This window comes from Erpetoichthys calabaricus, chromosome 16 (genome assembly GCF_900747795.2).
Source record: "Erpetoichthys calabaricus chromosome 16, fErpCal1.3, whole genome shotgun sequence".
Taxonomy (NCBI): Eukaryota; Metazoa; Chordata; class Cladistia; order Polypteriformes; family Polypteridae; genus Erpetoichthys; species Erpetoichthys calabaricus.
In genome coordinates, this window is record NC_041409.2 from 50342991 (window position 1) to 50370563 (window position 27573).

Here is a 27573-nt window from a genome sequence, read left to right on the forward strand (position 1 = left end):
AGGACTCCCTTTCACAGACCATGATTTTTACCCTTTTGTTCTTTTCCTGTAGTCTTGACAAAGGTTCTCTTTTTTTAAACTCACATTAATTAACAAACACATTCTTGCTACTATGTTATTACCTTGGCAGTGTTTTTTTAAAGTATAATACAAAATTAACATAACATTTCAAAAATAGCCTGTGAGTTTGTATTAAATAAAAGTTAGTTATTAGTAGTGATTGAATTTCTTAATCATAACATAAAAATAGTTGTTTTTTTAGGGATAAATGATAGCCATATATGACCAAAATAGAGAGTTTGTCACTGCTGATATTTTTGATATCATTGATATTGTTGTAATTTTTTTAAATCTTTGAATGTGTATTTTGAGTTGCACCAAATGCAACACATGGACAACTATATTTGTGTATTAGATCAATGCATTTATTGGTCATTGAAAAACACGGTAATGTACTTGTCACAGTTAAAGGCCAAGAAACAAATAACCTATTTGTAAATTACAGTATAAGTGTATCAGTATTGTCATCAAGCACTTAATTTTAATCTTAATGTATAGTGTTGCTTATTTGCATAACTGTTGACTTGCTGGGTTGTTTGGAGTTTCGAAGCAATTTAAGTAAAGCCTCTGAGGCAGAGAAAAGGAGAGGTGAGAAACCGAAGGAGAGAGGAGCTATACTGGTGTTATTTTCATTCAGTTGCTTAAAGTATTATTATTTAGAATAAACAGTTGTTTTGTCATGTGTATATTAGGTCCATAAATATTTGGATAGAGACAACCTTTTTTTTTAATTTTGGTTCTGTACATTACCATTCACGCACAATGAATTTTAAATGAAACAACTCAGATGCAGTTGAAGTGCAGACTTTCAGCTTTAATTCAGTGGGGTGAACAAAATGATTGCATAAAAATGTGAGGCAACTAAAGCATTTTTTTTAACATAATCCCTTCATTTCAGGGGCTCAAAAGTAATTGGACAAATTAAATAACTGGAAATAAAATGTTCATTTCTAATACTTGGTTGAAAACCCTTTGCTGGCAATGACAGCCTGAAGTCTTGAACTCATGGACATCACCAGATGCTGGGTTTCCTCCTTTTTAATGCTCTGCCAGGCCTTTACTGCAGCGGCTTTCAGTTGCTGTTTGTTTGTGGGCCTTTCTGTCTGAAGTTTAGTCTTCAACAAGTGAAATGCATGCTCAATTGAGTTAAGATCAGGTGACTGACTTGACCATTCAAGAATTTTCCACTTCTTTGCTTTAATAAACTCCCGGGTTGCTTTGGCTGTATGTTTTGGGTCATTGTCCATCTGTATCATGAAACGCCGCCCAATCAATTTGACTGCATTTAGCTGGATTTGAGCAGACAGTATGTCTCTGAACACCTCAGAATTCATTCGGCTGCTTCTGTCCTGTGTCACATCATCAATAAACACTAGTGTCCCAGTGCCACTGGCAGCCATGCATGCCCAAGCCATCACACTGCCTCCACCGTGTTTTACAGATGATGTGGTATGCTTTGGATAATGAGCTGTTCCACGCCTTCTCCATACTTTTTTCTTGCCATCATTCTGGTAGAGGTTGATCTTGGTTTCATTTGTCCAAAGAATGTTTTTCCAGAACTGTGCTGGTTTTTTTAGATGTTCTTTAGCAAAGTCCAATCTAGCCTTTCTATTCTTGAGGCTTATGAGTGGCCTGCACCTTGCAGTGCACCCTCTATTTACTTTCATGCAGTCTTCTCTTTATGGTAGACTTGGATATCGATATGCCTACCCCCTGGAGAGTGTTGTTCACTTGGTTGGCTGTTGTGAAGGGGTTTCTCTTCACCATGGAAATGATTCTGCAATCATCCACCACTTCCGTCTTCCGTGGACGTCCAGGTCTTTTTGCGTTGCTGAGCTCACCAGTGCTTGCTTTCTTTCTCAGGATGTACCAAACTGTAGATTTTGCCACTCATAATATTGTATCAATTTCTCGGATGGGTTTTTTCTGTTTTCGCAGCTTAAGGATGGCTTCTTTCACCTGCATGGAGAGCTCCTTTGACCGCATGTTGTCTGTTCACAGCAAAATCTTCCACATGCAAGCACCACACCTCAAATCAACTACAGGCCTTTTATCTGCTTAATTGATAAGGACATAACGACGGACTTGCCCACACCTGCCCATGAAATAGCCTTTGAGTCAATTGTCCAATTACTTTTGAGCCCCTGAAATGAAGGGATTGTGTTAAAAAAATGCTTTAGTTGCCTCACATTTTTATGTAATCGTTTTGTTCACCCCACTGAATTAAAGCTGAAAGTCTGCACTTCAACTGCATCTGAGTTGTTTCATTTAAAATTCATTGTGGTAATGTACAGAACCAAAATTAGAAAAAAGTTGTCTCTGTCCAAATATTTATGGACTGTAGTATAGTGAAATTCTTATTTGCTCATCCTACCAACATGCTACATGTTGCCACTGACTGCTACCAGGATAAAGAAGAATGAAGAAAAATACCTTTAGGTATCTTTTTTTTTTTTACCTTGTGTAATCACATCTAATATTTCTACTTCCTTTGTGTAACATGTTACATGTATTTTACAGTAAATGTGTAAATATTTTATACATTGGAAGCAGTTAACAATGAACCAAAAGACATTTGGTCACCAGTTTATTTATGGGTTTGCCTATGTGCCATTTTAAAATTTATACAGCACTAACCATACTGCAAAATTAAAATAAGTGTCTTGGATTGAAATAACAGTACCGAAAACAATATTCTCTACAAACAATGTGAGCCAAATTTCAGCATCATTCTCTTCAGAAGCGAAGAAAATGTCAATGCTTTTCTTTCCTTATTACAAATCCTCTGTGTGGTGCAGCAGTGAAATTTGTAGACTGCCTGTATTTCATATAACACCTTTCAAGGTGAACAGCATAACTCGCATATTATGCAAAGCTTTATTTTTGTTAAAGAGATCCTTAGTCATATAGACACAGCACAAGCATTTTCACTGACTTTCTCAAAGTAATGTCAGGGCTGACTTTTGCAGTTCCAACAGGTGTGGTGTATTTCAAACAAAACAAAGATGACAAAAGGTCTGTTTGTGAGAAATGTTAAACAAATGATACTCACTGCAGGAGCTGTAAATAGGGTGGTTTCAGCATCCGATGAGTTAATAAGTATGCCGTCCGTCTCCAGCTGTTAAGGAAAACAAAAGTATATCATGTATGTGCGTTCATAGCTTATCAAACTAAAATATAAAAGTGTCAGTGTCCAGTGTCTGTGCTTTGTGGCTTCAAACTAGGTTTTTAAAGAGCTGATTATACAGCAAGGAATTGCAAAAGGAGAGAATTCACATGTGTAAAGGAAGCTCATCTTTGTCAGCGACAGTTAATATATGTCATTAGGAGTTCACATTTTCATATGCTACTGAGGCATGATGTGCCTTACAAAATGGCACTCAGCAACTACAACCTCCTACTTACAGCATGAATAGTAAAACATGAACTGCATACCTCATTTGTTCCATGTAGAAAATCATTCAAGGCTTGAGGGTCACTAAAACAAAAAGCAGATGTCAGAGGTTATCCATTCCAGATCAAGTATCTTTGTAGTTCATTATAAAAGGATGATTCTTTTTTAACATTTCAGTTTATTAGATAAGTGACAATAAGAAATAATAAAAAGAATTGAAATGTAGGTCAAGCAATAGCTGTTCCTTGTTAAATATATCAATCTTCCTCTGCTTTAGGTCACATAAAATACATGTGTTATCTTTATAAGACACTGGTTTTGCTACGACGATCATTAACATACAGGTATTCAAAATCCTCAAAGGAATCGATAAAGTAAATCCAGAATAATTCTTTCAATATCATGGTGAATCATGTACTCTAGGACACCAATGCAAATTAAGGGCAAGAGCATTAAAGACTGATGCATTAAATAACTTATTTACACAAAGTGTTGTGAGAATCTGGAATAAACCACCAAGCCATGGAGGTGAAGCAGAACCTTTAGGAAGTATCTGATTGATACTGGGACAGCTGAGCTCTTAGCTGAACAAACAAGCTTGATGGACTGAATGGTCTCCTCCGAACTGCCAAATTTCTTATGTGCAGAGTACAGTGAAATTCTTACCAGCTTGTGCTAATCAACATGCAACACTGATTAATGAGTAGACCTATCCTACCTCAAAACATCTGTCATCCTTAACTGAAATAAACTGAAATAAAGTTACCTCAAAATTAGAATTTTAATTACAGAAAACCAATCAGCCTACATTAAAGCATACAATATTAGGTAGAGGTTTAAAAACAAGATTTTGGTTATACCATCTTATTTTTCATTGCAGTCCTGTGACAGAATGCATCGCAGAAGCAGTGGAAACCAATTAAATTAGAGTGTAAAGTGCACTGCTACATGCCTCACAAAGGGACACTCACTGAATCATGACAGCTTGTAAACATGCCCACTAGGTGATGTCATGAAAACCAAAAAGCAGCTAGGAAAAGTAAACAATCCGAAACAAACATAACTTTAAAGAAAGTGCTGTTAAAACAACTTTTCATTATTTTAATCTCCAAATGTTTAAAAGCTAAGCAAGTCATCTACACTCTTCCTGAAATTTCTCTAATATCAGATATCATCATTTTCCCACTGAATTGTGCCTGTCAACCTGGATATTTTTCATTGAAGTAAGACATGCCCAAATTGGGAGTAAGATGCCAGGGCACAGGCAGAGTTTCATGATGGCCATGTGAGACTGTAAGCCTGCTCCACATAACATGAACTTCCTAGTTATATGTAAGCAAAAGGATGGTCTGAGCTTTAGTAGGTTAGGACAGGGGTTTCTTTTGCTAGTGCATGGAATGTGAAATATTGCAAAAAAGTGAACAAATGCCATAATAGATATTTTGACTCTACAGTTCCTTTTGAAGTGACAGTAGTAGCATCTGTGTGCATATATCACTGTCTGTCTACTTGCATGGATTTAGCTGTGTATAGATTTACAATAAATTGGAACTTGGGTGTTTGCCCCCTGCTCACTTCACTTGCCAACCCCCTGGCCTGCGCTACTCGCCAGCCACTTCGCGTCTCTGCCGCTCGTGTTCTGAAGAGGGGGGCTGAACGCACCCCAAGGAGACACAGTCGCTCCTTCAAAACCCCCTCTTAAATGGTGATATAATGGGAAACAAATACAGGGGTTTTTTTACCTCCTCTTTGCTCGATCAGCTGCTGCCTTGCATCTCACGCGGCACTTCAAACATTTAAAAGCCTGTACAGCAGCTGTCCTACTCTTTGTCTTTTATTACTTGCCCCAGGTGTGGTTAAATCTGTTGGCACAAAATCTCGTCTCGCAGGACATGAGTTCTTGATATGTTTTAGTTTATAATTTAAAAACGGAATAAGAATCTGAAAATCTAACAACATCACATTAAAGTTCGATAAATTCTGAAAAGAATGATACCAAACAAATATATATGTAGGTTTTAAAATAAGTCAGATTTAAAGCATGACAAAAAAGTAACATAAAAACTTAGGCTTAGGATTTTATATATAGAGAGTAGATATCTACTGTCATGCTATAGAACAGCTGGCTGGCTATGGACAAATAGTCTAAAACCTCCACTGGCCAAGCAAGACAAGGCATAGAATTTAATTTACAAAATCAGCGAAAAACAGTTACGGACACAACAGGAAGCAAGCATATTGTACATTTACCTTTAATGTTGATGGTATGCATTTGCGGCTATAACGGTTGTTTATAAAGGGAAGCTAGGTTTATCTCCAAAATATTTGGCAATGTGTCAGTCAAAATTTGCTGAGGCCAAAATTTTAACCACACTAGGGATGTTACATTTTTGGAAATTGCTTTCTTGAATTAAGCTAAATATTGAAACATCTCAGAAATAAAGAGTAAAGGTTTAGAGCATAAGATCCCTTCCATTCATGAAGAAAAAGACAACATAGGATGGGCTGAAAGATTATTGCTTTGCATCCACCCCAACATAATCCATCAACTATGAGGGATGAGCGAAAGCTTTAGATTCCTCAAAAGTTTTGATTTCTGGTTTTCAAATGATCTCTACATTTTAGGGTTTCCTGATACCGAAAATATTGATATCTCGATGATGGGTTTGTGTCTGTGTGTGTCTGTGTGTCACAGTTTCTTGAGGACGGTCTAGAGCTAAAACGGCTGGATGGAAAAATACCAAACTTGAAACTTAAGCCTGTTATGAGATGACAATGTGCTGATTAGTTTTTGAGCAAAATGGAAAGAGTCACTCTAGAGGAATCCTCAAATACCATGAATTATTCTCATCAATTGCTATCGTAATGACCTATTTTATGATCGGAAAGATCATCATCAGAGTGGTAAATAATTACTGAAATGTTATAGAATAGTTCAGATACCTTGGTTCCTAGGGCGCAAAGCCTATTGACTCTCATGTCCAAAATTTTTTTATTTTTTTAATTCTGCATCCCTACAGTTTTTTGGGGTTATTGGTTTGTGCAGTTCGTACCCATTTTATTGATAGTGTAAGCAGTTTGTATCTGTTGCTTAGAACAGCATACTTATTCATGCACATACTGTATATTCACTAATTTTTAGCCTAGATATTTAGTTTGCATTATGTAGATAGTGATCAGTCAGTAATCAATACACTGTATATGCAGGCATTTTAAATAATTTTTAATTTAAATTTTCTCATATGATATCTGAAGGATCACAGAAAACATTATTCTTTATCTTAATCTGAGGGCTAAATGCTTCTCTTCTTCTGAGTGTAATAGCGGAAGGTGAAAGAATTACACTGTGTTACTTAGTATCTATGTGCAATTCTAAATATGACTTGTTTTATTCATATAAACTTTATGCTTTACTTGGCTATACCCTGTCCACTGTTAGTCCAGTGTGTGATACACAAAAGTCACCTATATTTTAACAAATTACAGAGTGGTTGCTATCTGCAAATGTTCCATGCATTATGCAAAGGGTAAAAAATAAAATGCTGGACTACCACATCACCGCTCATCTATTCCACAGAACCAGAATCAGTTTGTGTAAAGATGACATCCTAAAAAATGAAAAATTTTGCTTTGGTCACTAATTGATGACTACATTTGTTAAGTATTCCAAATGCAACTCTAATTACAAATAAAAATATCCCAAATGTTATTTATGAGGTCTAAACACTACTGCACTCACTTATCAGATGCCACTGCTTCTTCTTCAGGATGTCTTTTGAATGATGTGTGCATGATCTTACATGAGGCAGTTTTTTATTGAAGACGTCTCTGGTTTTCTTTTACAGTTCAATGCATTCTTTTATATGAACAGGCAATTCTATGCATTGTTTCCAGTGTTTATATGTAGGATTTGGTTCTCTGATGAACTTGGAGTAGTGCTGTTTCTAGTATCTTTCAAAAACAGATATACTTGGTTGTATTATACAGTTCTATTGACTGTTTCCTACACACCTTGGAATAAAGGCTTGCAGTACAATTAATACTTAAAATAAATTAATTAGATCAGCTGACTCAATTAATTCTTTCAAAAATCAACTTAAAAATTGTTTGTTCAGGGAAGGCATTCAGCTTACCCTGATGTTCTGACCCTTCTTTCAGTTTATCTTCTTTGTGCAGATGCTCAGGATGATTGATTTCGATTACAAAGTATGTTATTTGTTTAGGGTTTTCTTGTAGTATTTTGTATATTTTGTATTTTTATTGATGTTTATTGTCTTTTAACCTACTTTATAGCTTTGTATATCCTGTATTTATCTTTATTTAGTGTTCTATGGGGACTCTATTTGTATCCAATATTGTATATGTGCTTTGAGCATGGGAAAGGTGCCACATAAATACAATGTATTATTATTATTATTATTATTATTAATAATAATAATAATAATATAATAATAATAGTGGTACAGTGGGTAACGCTGCTGCCTCGCAGTTAGGTTCGCTTCCCGGGTCCTCCCTGTCTGGAGTTTGCATGTTCTCCCCGTGTCTTCGTGGGTTTCCTCCGGGTACTCCAGTTTCCTCCCACAGTCCAAAGACATGCAGATTAGGTGCATTGGCGATTCTAAATTGTCCCTAGTGCATGCTTGGTGTGTGTGTGTGTGTGTGTGTGCATGCCCTGCGGTGGGCTGGTGCCCTGCCCGGGGTTAATTTCCTGCTTTGCACCCTGTGTTGGCTGGCATTGGCTCCAGCAGACCCCCGTGACCCTGTAGTTAGGATATAGTGGGTTGGATAATGGATGAATGGATAATAATAATAATAATACAAAAATAATTCCACACCAGTACCGTTTTTTGGGGTTATAGGTTTGTGCGGTTCTTAAACATTTCATTGATAGTGTAAGCAGTTTGTATTTGTTGCTTAGAACAGAATAATAATAATAATTTTATCTAACCAAACATTTTGAAATAAATTGTAAACTACAATAAAACATCCATCCATTTTCCAACCCGCTGAATTCGAACACAGGGTCACAGGGGTCTGCTGGAGCCAATCCAAGCCAACACAGGGCACAAGGCAGGAACCAATCCTGGGCAGGGTGCCAACCCACTGCAGGACACACACAAACACATCAAGCACACACTAGGGCCAATTTAGAATCGCCAATCCACCTAACCTGCATGTCTTTGGACTGTGGGAGGAAACCGGAGCGCCCGGAGGAAACCTACGAAGACACGGGGAGAACATGCAAACTCCACGCAGGGAGGACCTGGGAAGTGAACCCAGGTCCTCAGGTCTCCCAACTGCGAGGCAGCAGCACTACCCACTGTGCCACCGTGCCGCCCTACAATAAAACAGTTTAATAAATTCTTAACTGAATACTATAATTACTGTAATATCCAAACAGTTACTGAATTGCTAGGTGCATTTAGGTTTGTTAGAGTATTGGCTTCACCCATACAAACTCTACAAAATTCTGTCTTCCACTACTGCCCAGGCATGGGACAATACATCTGTATGCTCTGAAAGGGAACAGTATGAAGTTGTAAGATATAGTGCTGTTCAGCCATGGTCACTGGTGAGATTCATCCAATTTAGTATTGCTGAAGTTAAACAAAACAATTACTAGACAGTGTGTGCCCTCTGCTGGTTTCACATTGCCTCTGACTAAAAATCCAGGAAATTCATCCAACTTAAGAACATGAAATGTGGTTTAGCTTCTAGTCTGTCAAAGAGGAGGTGCTATTCATTATTTCCAGTTTAGACTATTACATTATAGTCAAAAAAATCATTGGTTTCAAAGAGCAGAGAGCCTGGTAGTCCATGTTTAACCAGTGGGTATTGAGCCTTGAGAGAAATAATTTTGCCAACATGGTTATGGCTGTGTACATGTTACTAAGTACAAACAATATTGTAGAACAGTATGATCAACCTGCGATTTTAGACTAATTCTGGATCTCTGAAAATGAAGTAGCAGCACTATGTTCTCGTATCCTATTCTGCCCATTATTTAAAGAGTACCTTAACATGAATGTTTAAGTATACAACAGTTGTAATACTGGATATTTTATTTCATAATAAACAACTACAGAAATGAGTTAGTGCAATGTTTACCGTAAAGTAAAGTAGTCAGTCTTTATGTGAGTGGTAAAATTAATATTCTGTTTGAGACTTAAATGCTAAGAAGTGCGTTACATCAGTGGCAAATTTACAACTAGTGTAAACATATCTAAGATTTAAATGACTTAAGTACTAGGAGAGTATAGCGGAGGGCAGACAGACTCTAACAGCACACAAACCTTAGAAGGAAGTACCAAAGATTTTTTTTTCCTGGGTAGATGATTAAAATAAAGACACACTGGCAGCTTCACAACAGAAACAGTATTGATTTTGTGCATTGAACACAAATGAACATGAGCATGCGGTGTGTCCATGTATACTTAATCTGTGGATAATGATTAGTTTAAAATATAGGTATTTGTTTTTAATAAATATCAAATAATATTCAATAAATATCAAATAATATTGAGGCTTTCCAGATGAGGGGATAAATGTTAAACAGAATAAAAATAGTTGTAGTTTCAGAAAAGGAATAAAAATCCAGAGGTGGGCTTATGTTAGACAGATTAGTTAGACAATGGTCATCATCAAATCTCTTTTGAAGATGATTATTTGATCAAATAAGAGATGGGCTAGAAGATATGTATGTATAGTTTCATGCACAAAGTATCCGTTTGATCTGTGATATTGGTATGTGAAGCAACAAATAATGTTTGTTGTGGTTTCAATAATCAATAAAATTAATAGGAGATTTTATGGCCCGTAAAAAAGCATTGCAATTCTGCCATGTACCAAATATCCCGTCCCACAGCCTGCCATAAGGAGAAGGGAGAACAGCTGCAGGTAAGACAGGCCAGAAGCACAATCTACACCACCTAGTACCACATCAGTATACCTCACCAGAAGCTAGGCCAGACAGATTTGGAATTTATAAAGGCATTGAAGCAGACTGAGTATGTAAAATTCAGAGATGATATGTAAATGGTAAACACCACAAGGTGCAATGGCAAACGTGACCTTAACAGATTTTTGTTTCCATCTGGAACCCTCGGTCCTACATAAGAATCGCATGTACCACATTTTCCTGTCTTCCTAGAACATGAAAAAAATCTAAAGACTTATTTCAACCTGTAGTCCTTCCACAATAAATTAGAAGCTCTACAAGGGGAATTTGTAAGTTCAGCTGTGAATAAAAATTGGGTGGCACGAGTGTACAGTGATTAATGGTGCTGCTTTATGGTGCCAGAATCCTGGACTTAAAATGTGCAGGCAGTCATTGAAATGGTGGAGTTTATACCTGTGTCTGTGTGGGTTTTCCTCTGGGTACTCTGGTTTTCCACCCACATCCCCAAAGATAACCATGTTAGACTAACTGGCAACACTAAATTGGCCTTCATTTGAGCATGAGTGGGAGTGTGGGTGTGTGCATAAATATAAATAAGGTGTTCTGATGGTCTCTCCAGGCCTTGTTCCTGCCTTTCTCATGATGGTACTTGGACAAAGTTTGGCATCACTACCTGGTATTGTATTAAACATGTTTGAGACATTTGTGTAACATTATAGGAAATTAACACATAATTATAATTAATTAGCTACTTTGTACAAAATAGATCCCACTTTCAACAAACATTTAACTGGTTGAAGATGAAAGAAAAAATAAATCATTAAATGCTTCATGACGGCCTCTTAACTTTTGACTTCCCAACTGCAGATAGTTGCCTATTCCTGTACCTTGAAGCCCTTCTGTGCACAGCCACAGTGTGCCAGTGTTATCACGTAGCACCAGGTCAATACTTCTGTTGTACATTGATCAGGATAAAGTAGTTATGTAGAGAGACTACTGAAGTGGCTTTGATATAGAAGAACAATATCCTTGAAATACGGATTCATAGATGCAATCTCAAGGACAGGAAACAGCATCATAAGATAAAATTTCACAAAGATACTCTGAAGAAGCCAGGCAACTGACTGAACAAAGGATTGGTAAATCAGACTCATGCGTTTGTATAAATAGTGTGACTAATGAGGCACATCAAAACCCACCTACATAAGTGGAAAGGTTTTTATAAGGTTGTTGATGTTTGCGCACTTTTACATTGTTTTTTGTCATGCACATTTTTTTAAACGAGAAAGCATTAGCATCACTCACCATAAAACATCAAGCAAGCAGGTGCCATCTTCATCATCCATGTCAGCTGAAATGGAACAAAAGCAAATTTATCAGAGGGGAAAAAGAAAAATAATCCCTGCTTAACAAAAGGTATAATGTATCATACCTTATGCATCTGTTCATTATGAACTTAATCCAGTTCAGGGACAGATAGGCCAATAACTATTTTGGCAGCATTGCACATAAGGAAGAAACCAAACGTGGTTTGGGTGTCAGTGCCTTATAGGACACATCTATGCATATAACCACACACATGTCAGGCTGATAAGCACTGTGAAACCCTTACCAAACTTTATGTAACCCAGTTTTCAACGAGGGAATTCTATTTCTTCACATTGTTGTTCTTCAGATGCACATCAAAGTAGTCCAAGTCTCTGTGACTTCTTAAGAAGTTATGTGGTTACATGACCTTCATCTTAGTCTCTTCATGTAGACAACTTTAATCCCCATTAGTAGTAGTAGTAAAATTCAGATTACCAAATATTTTAGGATAGTGTAATCTACTGACTAAAATATTGGTTTGTAGACCACAAGACAGCAGGTTCAAGAACTGCCAATCGCCTTTCTTTAGGGACTGCTTCATTCTTAGTCACACTTTCTGTGCTCACAATATAAATGATCAGCAGTTTTAACAAACAGTAGTAGACTACAAAGCTCATTAAGTTTGTATGGTTGATTAATGGATTAATACTAAAATTAACAGCAGGTGAAATGACCAGAAATAGATGGGCACCATCATAACTTCAAAAAAAAGATATTGAAAACAACTTCTCCTTATACAATGAATGCAACAGAAGCTTACTTTATCAGGACCTGGGCCCCACTGAGTGAACAGTGGCTGAGCTGCTTCAAAGGCTGCATTGGAGAAATGCTGTGGTCTTTTAAGGTGACGCTGAAAATCGGGAATCCTCCTGATCCAGGTCTGCTGATTCCTGGCCCATCAACATGATCAAAGCAGAGAGGCAACCTGTTTGGTGCTACTGGGAAAATAAAAAAGGAAAGGATATTTTTTTTTTTAACAAAACAGAAATGCAAAGAGTAAAAAATGAGAGCAGTACTAATTTTCCTGTTGTTTTTTTTTATATTATGATCCTTCAAGTTCATATTTATTGTCATGTTTCAGCATTTTTGAGTTCTGTTTGCAAACACTTTATGACTGACTGAAAACCACATTTCCAGCTTAATTGGAGGTAAACTTGAGCTGATTCCCGAAGAATCTACCATCATGGTCAACAAAATGTCACATTGCCATTTTGACTGTTCTACATTCTTATTTTATTAGTAGCTTTGTTCCTAATATCTTTTGAAATTGATTTGGTAATATTTCAGAAATCTATTGAATTAAAATATATTCTTACTACTTTAGAAGGCTTGTGTGGAAGACATGGACCATATAGACTGTTAATATAAGATATCTCATGGAACCACACATGATAAAAATGGATGTAAAAGTAATGTTATTTTTGTTATATAACATATTTCATATTGTGCAATGTAAGAAAACACTTTTCAATATGGTTATTTCTTAATCAACATTAAATTTACTGACTTTTATACTTTAGTAGTAATGCAAATTACTTTGATGTGTTTGCCACATTTTTCCTTACTTATTCTTAAGATTTCAATAATACAATGTAGACCCTATTTCAGATATTCAGTTCAAGAACAAGCTTCAGTTTCCTACTTTTGACTGGTGAACTCATAAGTATTTATAACAGATTTTACAAATGGCCACCAGTAGAATGATTAATAGATACTTTTTCATAATTGTTACATTATGTCTTGTAACCCTGTGCAAAAAAGATCAATTAAATGATCTAATATACATTATCCCAATGAAATGGTACACCCTCTATGAGACATTGATAAGATTGCCTGCATTTTTTCTACACAATGAAGTCTTTTGTTACATAAGATCATAAACCACACACTTAGGAACACACTACTATCTTCTTTAGGAGCTGACATTGATGTTGTATAACTGATATTTCTCAAATGACACTGACAACTTTGATTTGGTAACAAATGTGCAGTGAGCCAAGGTACAGAATTTCAGCAATACCCACAATCCTGTTCTTTCAAACACTATAACAGAACAGGTGGGATATTTATTTACGTTTTGCCACCTCATAGATGTTCAGGCAAGCCATTTGATCATATAACAGGAGTAGGCAGGATGATGCCCATCCTATTCTCAGAACCTAGTTTGTGAAATTATTAATCTTGACAGGGTTATTGGAAAAAGGTTAAAAGAACACATAAAGGAAGTAATTTGTAGCCTGTCTCCATACCACATCCTCTGCCACACCCTCAGATGTACTGACTGTACAGTGCGGCAGCAGTCTAAAGTAAAATGTAATCAGTAGATGGATCATAATAGTACTAAAAAGCCAAGGTCATGACTGGGAGACAAAACTGGAGGTTGAGAAACATAGACACAGAATCAATAAAGAGAATATTTCCAAAACCAAAAAGGACAATGTCAATAAAAGATGAAGAACAGAAAAGATTTTGTAACTGGAGGTATCTTTAACTTTTTGATTTATCCATAAACTTGAACAATTAGGAAGTGTACAATGCTAAACTGTATACTATTGTAGTAGTGTCATCACACATCACACACACACAGTCCCCTGCTTAGCAACATTCTGGCAACCCTGCATCACAAAAATCAAACAATTGCGGAGCCCATAATAAAAACAAAATGGTACCTTGGGAGGATGTTTTTCAAAAACTCTGTACACATGAGAATATTGATCTTATAAAGCCATTTTGCTGCCAAATCCCTATTCCCTTGCACTCCCTGCTGTTCTGCATACACACTGGAGGCAGAATATTATTCTGAATATTTTGTGCACGATATTCCAAAGTAACGCAAAAGATTCTGGTATTGCGTAAGTACATTTTTTGTTAAGGATTCTGATAAATTTAGGTGCTGCTAAATTAGAGAATTATTTTTTAGAACTGTTTTGCACTAACAGTGTGTTCAAAAAGTATTGAGACCCCTTCAGTGTCTACATACTTTACTGTGTTGTAGATTTAATTTAAAATGGATAATTTTGGTATTTTCACCTATTAGTCTACACCCAATAAACCATGATGACAAACTGAAAATATGTCTTATGAAAGGTTTGCAAATCTGTTAAAAATCAAAAACTGAAATATCTAATTTTTATAAACATTTAAACCCTTAATTTGTTACTTTGTAGAAGCCCCATTGTTAGCAGTTCCAGCTTTCCAGATTTTTCTTGGGTAATTCTCTACAAGCTTTACACATGCATTTGAGCAGTAGATCATATTCTTCCTGGCAGATCTTCTTACGCCCCATTAGAATAGATGTGAAGCATCTGTAAACTGCCATCTCCAGAGCTCTCCACACAAAGTCTGGGCTTTGGCTGGGCTATACAAGGACACTTGGAGATTTGTTCCAAAGCCACTCTAGCATTATCTTAGTTGTTCGCTTCAGGTCATGGTCGTGCTGGAAGATGAACTGTCTCCTTAATCTGAGGTTGCATGCACTTTGGAGCAAGTTTTCGTTTTTTTTGTTTCCCCAAGGACTTCTGATTCTTCTACCACCATGCTTCACCATAGGAATGGTATTAGTCAGGTACTGAGCTGTGCCTGGTCTTTGTCAGACATAGTTTTTGGAGTTCTGCCCAAAAAGTTAAATTTTTGTCTCATCAGACCCAAGTATCATTCTCCACATGCTCGCCATCGAGTTTCTGTACCATAAACATCGAATTGATGTAGTGTTGCTGAAATAGTCATTCTTCCAACAGGTTCTCCCATCTCAGAACAGGACCTTTGAAGCTTTGTTAGAGTGACCATTGAGATCTTGGTCACCTCCCTGATCAAGGCTCTTCTTGTCCACTTATTCAGTTGGGCTGATTGGGCAACTCTAGGAAGTGTCCTGGTAATTCCAAACTTCCTTCATTTCACAATTATTAAGGTCACTGTGTTCCTGGGAACACTTAAAGTTTTAGAAATGGTTCTATGCATCTATAATTTAGGCATCACCTCAGTTTGATCAAAGAGGTCTACAGACAGTTCCTTGGACTTCATGTATTGCTTTTTGTCCTAAAATGTAGTGTGAATTGTGGACCTCATATACAAGTGTGCCTTTCTAAACGGTGTTCAATCAATTCAGTTTGCCACAAATGGATTCCAATCAAGTTTTTGACACATCTCAAAGAAGACTGAAACAAACACAATTCATTTGACCACACAATGAAGTGCAACAGCAAAAACTCTGAGTACTTATATTAATGATAGATTTCAGTTTTTGATTTTTTAGTAAATTTGTCAACCTGATCTGTGTCATTTCATGTATTTTCTGGAATGATTTTTGGTGCCATGACATGTAAAATCTTGCATTCAACTAACTTGAAAGCAAAAAAACTTACTGTACAATAAACAAGTGTAAATATTCAAAGCAAACCAACAAGGACAAACAAGAAATTTTACGGTTTATGTCTGTATTGTTACATCATTAAATATTTTACCTAGGTAATTACTTCTTTAATTCATTGATCCCCGTAGCATAACAATATAGAACATGAAGTGAATGTGCAAAACTAAGTCCAAGCTATTACACTCAGTAAGTGCAAAAGTAATTTGATAGCTACAGTATATACAAAAAATAATGAAGTGAGGCAAACCCAGGTAAGAATGGGAGAGATCATATTAGAGCAGCAGGTTAAAGTGGTAATAGACATGGACTGAGGTGAAATATCTAAGGCAACAGGTACTCCATTTCCATGCAGTAAATAGCATGTCTTGAGTGTATATATTACATCTGATTTGTTATGTCATTACAATATTAATTGGATGCTACATTTCTTCCCAGTTGATTCTGGGGTTCGTCAGGGGTGTGTTCTGGTCCTACTCTGTTCAAAGTTTGCATGGTCTGGGTGTTGGGCAAGGTCGTGGGGGTCCAGCGGCTATGGGGCATATGTTGGTGAAGAAAGATTCACTGATCTTGACTTTCCTGACAATGCTGTGATCTTTGTGAAATCACTGGATGCTGTGATCAGGGCTTTCAAGAGACTGAGTGTGGAGTCTGAGTGTCTGGGCTTGTGAGTGTCCTGGATAAAAACCAAAGAGCCAGGCCTTTAATTACCTCTTGGGCACAGCCATCAGCAGTGTGTCTGTCTGCGGAGAGAGCGTCAACCTTGTCGAGAGGTTTACTTACCTCCGCTTTGACATTCATGTCTCTAGTGACTCTTCCTATGAAGTCAGTAGATGGATTGGGAGAGCATGGGGGGTCGTGAGGTCTCTTGAAAGGGGTCTTTGCAAAAGGATGAAGGTCCTGGTGCTTCCTGTCTTCCTATATGTTTGCAAGACATGGATGCTATCCAGTGACCTAAGACGAAGACTGGACTCCTCTGGTACTGTGTCTCTTCAGAGAATCCTGGGTACCACTGTTATTGACTTGGTGTCGAATGAGCGGTTGCTCATGGAGTCCCCAATGAGGCACATTACCTGCTTTGTGAGGGAGCGTCAGCACTACGGTCATGTGGCGAAGTTCCCTGAGGGTGATCCAGTTCACTGGATCTTCATTGTTGAGGACCCAAATGGCTGGACCAGGCCAAGGGGACTCCCACAGAACACCTGGCTGCAGCAGATAGAGGGTCATTTCTGGAGGGTGGAACTGGACCGTGTGTCTCCCTGGGGGGTGCGGGCAGCAACGTGCTGTACCAGTGCATGCTCCACAACCTGACCTGACCTGACCTGGCTACATAAAAGAAAACGTTAACTAAGTGAAACCATCACACATATTACTCTAGGCTATCCTAAAAATAACATCAGTAAGTCAGATGTACTGTATGTTATCTCATACCTGTAAAAGTGAAACATTTTCTTTGTAATAGTCTTATGCTGTCATATGAGAGGTTTTTCTTTAGGCTTGTTATTTTACCATAGTAAGCAGACTCACTAAGCAGTTTAACTAGGCACAGTCTTCATTTCAACAAATCGTTATGAAGAATTAATTTCCAAGCTATTGTTATATTATGATTTCAATGTCAAATCATTAGAACTTCCATTAGGAGCAATAATTAAGATGACTGATAAGAGGAACCATTGGAGATTTTGCAGATTTTGTGGTGATTTACCTAGAACTGACACAAACTTAAATTATATATGTAGAAACTGCATAGTTGACTCTCACACTCATAAAGAAAAATACTATTTCCAGTTTCAAATTTGGCAGGATGGTACATCTAGTTCAGCAGGTACCCTCTAAGAAAGGACATTTCAATGTATCAAAATTTATTGGCAAAAAACCTCTCTGTCACAGATAAAACTAAAACCCCAAAAAATACCAAAAATGCTTTGAGTCATTTGATTGAAATTTGGTGATCTTATAGGAAAAAGAAACATTTATTGGAAATAATGTTGTGGTGCATGTGCTATTCTTAGGGACCATGTCTTTTTTTTCTGCTGAATGCCAAGAAGGAATCGCACAGAAAAGTAAGACTGCTGCTTTATGCAAATGAAGAGCTCTACCAAAAGTAAAGAGAAAGGATGGAAGTTTGATAAAGCTCAAAGACGATCTGCTTATCAAGTTGCCTCCTTGGGCACATGCATTACTCCCTGTTCTGTTGCCTTCCTCTTAATCCTGACAATGTGGCACAGAATAAATACTAATTCAAGTCAGATTAGATTGATACATGTGCTTATATACTTATACTTTAAAGAATGGGTGGGCACCCTTGATGGTAAAATGCGTGCAATGTTGAGGAGAACTGGAGTATCCCCTTTGAGCTCAGACTGCAATGTGCCACTACACTATGATTCACAAAGCAGAAACAGTGAAGTGCCAGTACACCATACCAGGCCCACTTCAAGTCCTGTGTACAATGCAAGCCAGGAGCAACAACATGCTTTGAGTAGTTTAAACATTTGCTCAGCTCAGTAAAGTAGTCCCCCAAGGAACAGAACACAGAGTAGGTGAACATTGCAGTGCTTTTCAGTGGGCTGTTACCAGAACTTCTTTTAATTTCTACTAATGTTTCTTATTTTACTTTTGAGTACCCCCTAACCCATTCCAACCGCCACTCTCTGATTGAATATTATTGTATCCCTGTTCCTCAATCGAATGTGAGTGCAGCGTGGCACTCTGACATTCCACATCCCCTGCTTGAATAATATATCATGTAAACGTATTAATGAAAGGTGATGAGGAGCAAGTCCCTGGCTAAACAGAGAACTGCCAGTAATTTGGTTCCACTTCAAGCACTATGACATTGTACATAGTTCACCATATTATTTCTTTTTGCCTGTTTTCTTTTTTCTGTACAATGCTTACAACTGTCAATTCATTGCAGGTGCAGCCTGCAAACATCATTGTTGTATACATTAAGTTAAAGTAAACCACTGCTTTTGATCTAAACCCTTCAAAACTATGTAAAGGTACAAGTTTACAGATCAAAATGTTCCATTTAAATATAATTGAAGCTACCTTTTTACAGAATATGTTACAGGGTGTAATTATATTTATACCACAGATTCCTGTTATTCGTGCTAATAACCTGTTTGAATTCAAAATAACTCAGTTTTATGTAAAATTGTGTTTTCCAATGACCATATACAAAAGCCAAGGTCAGTCAGTAAGAGAAGCCAAAATTGATATATGGCAATTGTTTTACTCATTGGCAGTTATGCACGGCATATTCAAGAGTAAGGAACTCGAGTGAACGAATAATATCCATTCATCTATCCTCCAACCCACTATATCCTAACTACAGGGTCACAGGGTTCTGCTGGAGCCAATCCCAGCCAACACAGGGCGCAAGGCAGGAAACAAACCCACCGCAGGGCGTGCACACTCACACACACCCACACACACAGCACACACACTAGGGACAATTTAGGGCCGCCAATGCACCTAACCTGCATGTCTTTGGACTATGGGAGGAAACCGGAGCACCTGGAGGAAATCCATGCAGACACTGGGAGAACATGCAAACTCCATGCAGGGAAGATCTGGGAAGCGAACCCAGGTCTCCTAACTGCGAGGCAGCAGCACTACCCACTGCACCACCATGCCGCCCACAAATAATATTAATCCCTTTAATAAAAAAATAAATATGCAGTTAAAGTTACATGGTACTTCTAATACATCCCATGAACTGACGGTACTATAACTGAAGCCCATTGTCTTAGGAAAATTTCCCCCAGTGAAACCAGTTAACACAGCTAATGTAAACAGTATATATACTGTATAATCTTTTTTAAGGCAGTAAATTTCCATGTTTTTAAATAGGTACTAAGAGTAAGGATGGAGGAAGACTTGCCGTTTTACCACCTATTTTTAATACATATAAAATTTTAATTTCAAAAAAAGTTTTTTAATTTAAAAAACTTGCTGCCAGTTATTTTGTGTAGCACTTTATTAGAAAGCTGTTGTGGAACCAGCAGATTGCTAGAAGTATATGTTTGTAGCAATTAGAAAACCTGTGGCCTTAGTATAACCTGCAGTTGCAGCAGAGAAAAGCAAGGTGAGGTTTTTATTATGGAACACAGGTACTTAGAGCAAAATTGAATTTCATCAACTTTAATCAACATCACACTCTTGTGTAGATGGAGAACAGTTACATTATAGGGTTACAAAACAGACTGAAATGAAAGAGATAAAAAATATGAGAATTTTATTTTACATCCTTCTCAGAACAGTATTAAACAGTAGATGTAAAGAGATATAACCTTTGTGGACTATTTAGAGTTGCTAACATGAGAAATAAGAAATCTGAACATTCATTAGTGGATTTTATTTTAAGATTACAGATGGAAAAATTTGATTCAAGATGTAAACTTATGGGATCAACCAGTGTTACTCCTTACATGCACCTTAACAATTATAACATGATAAAAGAGTAGAAAGTTCTACCACTGATTTTTATAATGAAAACAACTGTGTGCTCCTCAGATCTTTTCCGAAACAAATTATTAAAAACTTAATTTATGAGCTAGCAGCAATAGTTTGTAATAAACCGATACACATTTTGTGGCAGTAAAAGCTTCCTGTGTCTAAAACTTATCCTAGTCAGACTTTTATTGAATAAATTGGTTTCAGACTCAACAGTTTTAATACTGATATACAAATTTGAAATACATTAAATGTTTTTAAAGAAAATAATGTCACAACTTGATTGTCACACTGTACACATCAACCTATTTAAAACATTATAGGAAACAGGACCAAAAGCACAAGCAAACAGAAATTCCAAAACTTTAGAGGCACATATGAAAGATCATATTATAACTGAGCATTCTCATACTTACATAATCCAAGTCATTATTTTTGGGAGTGTAGGTGTAGGCATATCTCCGCGTACACTCACAACCACATTTAAACTTGCACCGTAGCTTGTTAACCTAGCCTGCACATTTTTAGGGATTCTGAAAGAAAAGTAGATTTCCTACAGAAAAGTCGCTGAAGGAATGGACAGAAGATACTGACTCTACACAGGCAACAAGCTACACATCTGAATCTATCTTACTAAATCTGTCAAGTAGGAGCAATAGGCAAGGCAAATTTATTTATGTAGTGCATTTCTTATAGAAAGGCATTTAAAAGTGTTTTGCAGAGTTGTTGATAAAAACAATAAAAAGATAAAGCAAAAGCACTATAGAACAAAAATGTTTCAGTCTGGATTTCAAAATAGCCATAGCTAGAGCACATCTGAGGTCTTTGGTACCAGCTGTGAATTTATACTGTATTAGCTGAAGACATGGAAGACTTAGTACACTTGTACTCATTCAGCATGTCAGAAATATATTGTGGCCCTGAGCGTTTTATTGATTTGTATACAAGAAACTGTACCTTAAATTCTATTTGTAGCTAACTGGGAGCCAATGAATAAATAGTTTGTCTGGTACTAACAGCAGCATTCTGAATAAGTTGCAGCTGTCTAATGGTCTTCTTGGGAAGGTCAGAGAAGCTAGCACTGCTGGAAATAAAGGCTTGGATCAGTCTCTCCAGGTTTTGCTCTGATTTAAAAATCCTTGTTTTTTAATTTTTTTAAAATAATAAAAAGCTGATTTAGTAACTACTTATATATTACTAAAGCTAATCTGAATATATTAAACTGCCAAGATTTCTCACTTTGATCTTAGTTTTGACAGTGCTAGGGACAAGACAAGCACTGTACAAGTTCTTCCTTTGATGCCAGACAGCATCTTTTCTGTCTTGTATAGTTGAAAGAAATTGGTTGCAGCCACACACAAGTAAAGGTGCCAGAGTGGTTCTTTAAAGCAATGCCAAGGGAAACCATTTTTTTGTTCCAAAAAGAACAATGCACAAGAAGGTTCTTGAAGAACCTTTATTAATTTAGATCATTAACAGATTCCACAAATAATCACAAATAGATGATGATGAAGATTTTTGAAATACCAGTGGTTTCCAGATATTAAAAGATTCTTGTTGTGTACAATAATACATTCTAAGTTCAGGATTTCTTAATTGTTAGTATCCTGCTAGGAAGCCTATTACAAATAAAAGACAAATTAAAGATTTCTATTTTATTCTCATATTAGGAGCCTTTTCTGAGCCCATTTCATATGCAAAGAGCACTTCCCATAATGAAGCGGTTCTCTGCCAAGCAATGTTTTCATGAGGAACCGCACTGCCCAGTGAAGTGCTATTTATATATTTTGATTAAAGAGATAAGTAGAAATCCAAATGTCATCTGCATAACAACAATAGGAAATCCTGTTATCTTGTACAATTTGGCCCAGTACGAATGTATAAAAGTAAGATAAAATAAGCCCAAGGGCTGAACCCTGGGGGACTCTATGTGTCAGTGCAGTCAAATCAGATTCATTAGCATCAATAGCAGCAAAATGATTGTGAAGTCCTGAAGGAAATGCTCTTCTTTAATCAGCCTAATCTTTTTATCATGTCACTGTTAAACAATGTTAGTAACCATCACAGTGACATGAGAGAAGGTGAGGCAAGCAGCATGTCAAAACAAGAGAAGTGCAGAGAGGATGGAAACCATACCTGTCACTTAGCAGCAAACCACCTTGTGTAGCCAGTTCTCTGTTAGTCATTACATCTTCTATCTTCAGATATGTTTCAAAGTATCAAGGAAGCACAAGACTGACACTTCATTTTCCACACAAAATGCCAAATTCTTCAGGACACATACTGTATAAAAAAATAAAACTGTTATTTTCTTGACATTTGTATCTGATATTCATTTGACTGACTGATGGCCCTTTTACTGGGACTGTCAAATGTCACAATTCTTCTGAAGTATTTTGTACATTTGCATGCATGGCCGTTTGTTACATTTCTATTTAAACTTTGGTTTGGCGAATATATTGTATGATTACAAACTCCCTTTTCATTTTTTCATGTACCATTACTGAGTGAACCAGTGTGGGTACCATTATAAATAACGCCTAAACCTTAAGAATACTATCTGATGAAAACGACATTTTGGTCCACCAAATATACATACATATCCAATTTAATTGTCACAGCTTTACTGCACCGTTTTAGACCACGTTGCAGTACTGGTGTGAGTATAACACTGACAATATCAAAACAGTATTGTGCCACCAAAGAAAAGGATTGCATTTCGCATGTGTTGATAAGATAGATAATTTTCACACCTGTATTCGTGAAGAAAGGCATTTGAGTTGACACAGACGTTTATCGTGTCTTACAATGATTTCTTTTTGCATCATCACTAACAACAGACAGTCCCTGGTCGGAGCGGCGCATGACGTAGTTCGGGAAACCATCCGCCCCTGCCATTATCATCTTATGACTGAGTCGCGTTTCAATCATACGCTTGATCAAAAAAAATATATATATAATAATAATACACAGCCGGTGAGCCCGGTCGGTGGAAACCACGCAAATTGATCCATACTAACACGCCGACTCCTCCAGGGGAGGGTCTTGTGAGAGAGCCGCCCAGCACGCATCCTCCCTCCGCAGGCAAAGGAGGCTAACATTCGCTAGTACCGTCGCTTTCTCTGTCAGATAGCCAAAGGATAGCATCCTCGATCCGAGGACAAGAAGCCACGGAGAGCAGAACACGAGCGAGGCTAGGGCGTACAGAGTGAAACTTGGATAGAGGGATACAATCGGGTCCGCCCTCTAGCCCCGCGCATCCACGCACACATCTAACGCACACAAAGGCACATCTCCCGCATCCCGGCTCCAGCTTGCTACAACACTGTGCACTGAACTTTTGGAAAGGCACTCACCACCACCGGGTTATTGTCCTGTCAATGGAGCCTCTGCGCCATCGCGTGGGAAAGGGGCAGCGTTTTCAGATGCTGGGGAGGGGGTGATGAGGGCGACAATAGAGACAAGAATTAACAACACATAGGTGCCCAACTGTAAGATGCGCCAACCTTTCATCGCTCGGCAGCCCGCAATCCCCGATTCCGAGCGCCCGCCCGCCAGTCCAGCACCCTCACCCTGCCCCCGATCGTCATTAAAAAGGACGCGTCTTTCTGCGGGCACCCTGGCACGCGCTGCCGGGGTGAATCTAGTATTTCCAATAAATAAACCGAGCTCGCTACAAATCAGTACCACGCGCAGCACACGCCCTCATCACCTTGCATTGCTTCCTTTCAACAATTTAAGAACGATACAAAAATGTTGCGATTGTTTGTAGAATTCCCCTATCAATGTACCCCAATGCTCAGTATGAAGAATGTATTTTGCCGCCCATTTGTTAGAAATGTAATCGGTTTAAGAGATAAGACATTAAAATATACATGCCTTAAAACGTGCTTGGGAAAAAAAACAAAAGCTGTTTAAAATGATAAAGGCATAAATAGATAAATCAATAGGCATCTCCCGCGAGCTCCATCATGTGTGAAAATCAATACCTCTTAAGAACAACAAGGGGCACCCCTGCCACTCGATTGGCCGCAGCCCCAGTGATTGACACCTAGATAGTGTTTATAAGTGCCGCGGTGGGCGGAACTAACTCGCGAGGAGGCCAGCAGCTGAGACGCCAGCTTAGTCGACCCCAGTGTGCACGCGCTATCGCACGTCGCGGACTCCAGAGGCTTGCCAGGCGGTTTAGACTCACGAACAGCTGGGGGATGAAGGAGGCAGTATGGCGCATTCTCTTGACGTACCAGAAGCGACGCGCTGCTGCTGTCCTTTAAACAGAGACTCATGCAAAGTTTGAGAAACTGTCAAGGAGGTACCAAAAACTCAACTGCTATTAGGTCAGTAGCTTTATTTGAAGGACTTGTCCATAGTTATTACTTTTTATTATAACTTTTAATTATGGATTTCTAAGCTTTTTGAAGTAAAGCCCTCTCCTCCAATATTGTATCATCTTGGCAGGGGCCCCAACTAGTATAAAGCCTATGTTGAGAAGCAGAGCATGATGTTGGATCTTGGTTACTGCTAACAGTAGTAACACAGGAGAAAGGCCAGAATGGTTTGAGCTGAAAGAAAGGCTACAGTAACTTAGATAACCACTCTGGACAACTATGGGGAGCAGAAAGGCATCTTAGAATGAATACATCTTCGAGCCTTGAAGCTGATGGTTTACAACAGAAGACCAAGTCAGGTTCTACTCCAGACTTCCAAGAACAGAAAGCCAAGGCTGTAATGGGCACATGCTTGCTGATGACTGGAAGCACATAGCCTGGTCTGATGAATGTCAATTTCTGATGAGGCACGTAGATGGTAAGGTCAAAAATTTGGTGCCAACAGCATAAATCCCAGCATGCTTTGTGTCAACAGTCCAGGTTGGTGGTGAAGGTGTAATGGTATGAGGAATGTTTTCTTGGCACACTTTGGTCCTGTTAATGCCATGGCTTATTCAAGTATTGTTGCTGACCACGTGCATCCCTCATGAGCACAATTTACCCACTTTTTAATGGCTACTTCCATCATGATAATGCAGCATGTCACAAAGCAAATTCCAAAAGAACTCCTTTGAGATCTGGTAGAACAGGAGACTTGCAGCATGAATGTGAAGCTGAGATATTTGCAGAAATTACATAATGTCACCATGGACCAGAACTTAGAAGGAATAACAACAACAACAACAACATTTATTTATATAGCACATTTTCATACAAAAAGTAGCTCAAAGTGCTTTACATAATGAAGAAAAGAAGAATAAAAGACATAAGAAATTAAAATAAGACAACCTTAGTTAACATAAAAAGGAGTAAGGTCCGATGGCCAGGGTGGACAGAAAAAACAAAAAAAAAACTCCAGAAGGCTGGAGAAAAAAATAAAATCTGTAGGGGTTCCAGGCCACGAGACCGCCCAGTCCCCTTTGGGCATTCTACCTAACATAAATGAAATAGTCCTCTTTGTAGTTAGGGTTCTCACGGAGTCACTTGATGCTGATGGTCATACAGACTTCTGGCTTTTAATCCATCCATCATTGTTGGAAGATCATGGTGCTTTGGGTAAATGGTGGTGGCACAAGCCACCACCAATAGGACACCGGAAAAGGAAACAGAAGAGAGAGTAGGGGTTAGTACAAATTTTGAATGAATAGTTATTATAATGAATTGGATATACAGAGTGTCAGGATTAAATTACAGTGAAGTTATGAGAAGGCCATGTTAAAGTAATGTGTTTTCAGTAGTTTTTTAAAGTGCTCCACTGTATTAGCCTGGCGAATTCCTACTGGCAGGCTATTCCAGATTTTAGGTGCATAACAGCAGAAGGCCGCCTCACCACTTCTTTTAAGTTTTGCTCTTGGAATTCTAAGGAGACACTCAGTTGAGGATCTGAGGTTGCGATTTGGAATATAAGGTGTCAGACATTCCGATATATAAGACGGGGCGAGATTATTTAAAGCTTTATAAACCATAAGCAGAATTTTAAAGTCAATTCTGAATGACACAGGTAACCAGTGTAGTGACATCAAAACTGGAGAAATGTGTTCGGATTTTCTTTTCCTGGTAAGGATTCTAGCAGCTGCATTCTGCACTAACTGCAAACGATTGATGTCTTTTTTGGGTGGTCCTGAGAGGAGTGCATTACAGTAATCTAGCCGACTAAAGACAAACGCATGAACTAATTTCTCTGCATCTTTCGATGATATAAGAGGTCTAACTTTTGCTATGTTCCTTAGGTGAAAAAATGCTGTCCTAGTGATCTTATTAATATGCGATTTAAAATTCAGATTACAATCAACGGTTACCCCTAAGCTTTTTACCTCCGATTTGACTTTTAATCCTAATGCATCCAGTTTATTTCTAATAGCCTCATTGTATCCATTATTGCCAATCACTAAGATTTCGGTTTTTTCTTTATTTAATTTGAGAAAGTTACTATTCATCCATTCTGAGATACAGGTTAGACATTGTGTTAGCGAATCAAGAGATTTGGGGTCATCAGGTGCTATTGATAAATACAGCTGTGTGTCATCAGCATAGCTGTGGTAGCTCACGTTATGTCCCGAGATAATCTGACCTAATGGAAGCATGTAGATTGAGAAGAGCAGTGGACCCAGGATAGAGCCTTGTGGAACACCATATAGAATATCATGTGTCTTTGAGTTATAATTACCACAACTAACAAAGAATTTTCTCCCTGCCAGGTAGGATTCAAACCAGTTTAAGACACTGCCAGAGAGGCCCACCCATTGACTAAGGTGATTCTTAAGAATATTATGATCAATGGTGTCAAATGCGGCACTCAAATCTAAGAGGATGAGAACAGATAAATGGCCTCTGTCTGCATTTACCCGCAAGTCATTTACTACTTTAACGAGTGCAGTTTCTGTGCTGTGATTTGTTCTAAAACCTGACTGAAATTTATCAAGAATAGCATGTTTATTGAGGTGCTCATTTAACTGCATAATGACTGCCTTCTCTAGAATTTTACTTAAGAAAGGCAGGTTAGAGATGGGTCTATAATTTTCAAGAGCAGAGGGGTCGA

The 27573-nt window shown here is 37.9% G+C and overlaps 1 protein-coding gene across 1 annotated transcript in view; it reads right to left on the reverse strand.

Moving 5' to 3' along the window:
* The window catches only part of si:ch211-168d23.3 (BRD4-interacting chromatin-remodeling complex-associated protein), a 45295-nt gene extending 22473 nt beyond the window's left edge, over positions 1 to 22822 (reverse strand). Inside the window, exons 1-5 of the mRNA XM_028821387.2 lie at positions 22684 to 22822; positions 12481 to 12655; positions 11658 to 11703; positions 3496 to 3538; positions 3113 to 3178 (exon numbers count right to left, since the gene is read on the reverse strand). Coding sequence (XP_028677220.1) covers positions 3113 to 3178; positions 3496 to 3538; positions 11658 to 11698 — 150 coding nt within the window. The 5' untranslated portion in view covers positions 11699 to 11703; positions 12481 to 12655; positions 22684 to 22822. The remainder of the gene's footprint in view (positions 1 to 3112; positions 3179 to 3495; positions 3539 to 11657; positions 11704 to 12480; positions 12656 to 22683) is intronic.
* Between the last annotated feature and the right edge of the window lie 4751 nt (positions 22823 to 27573).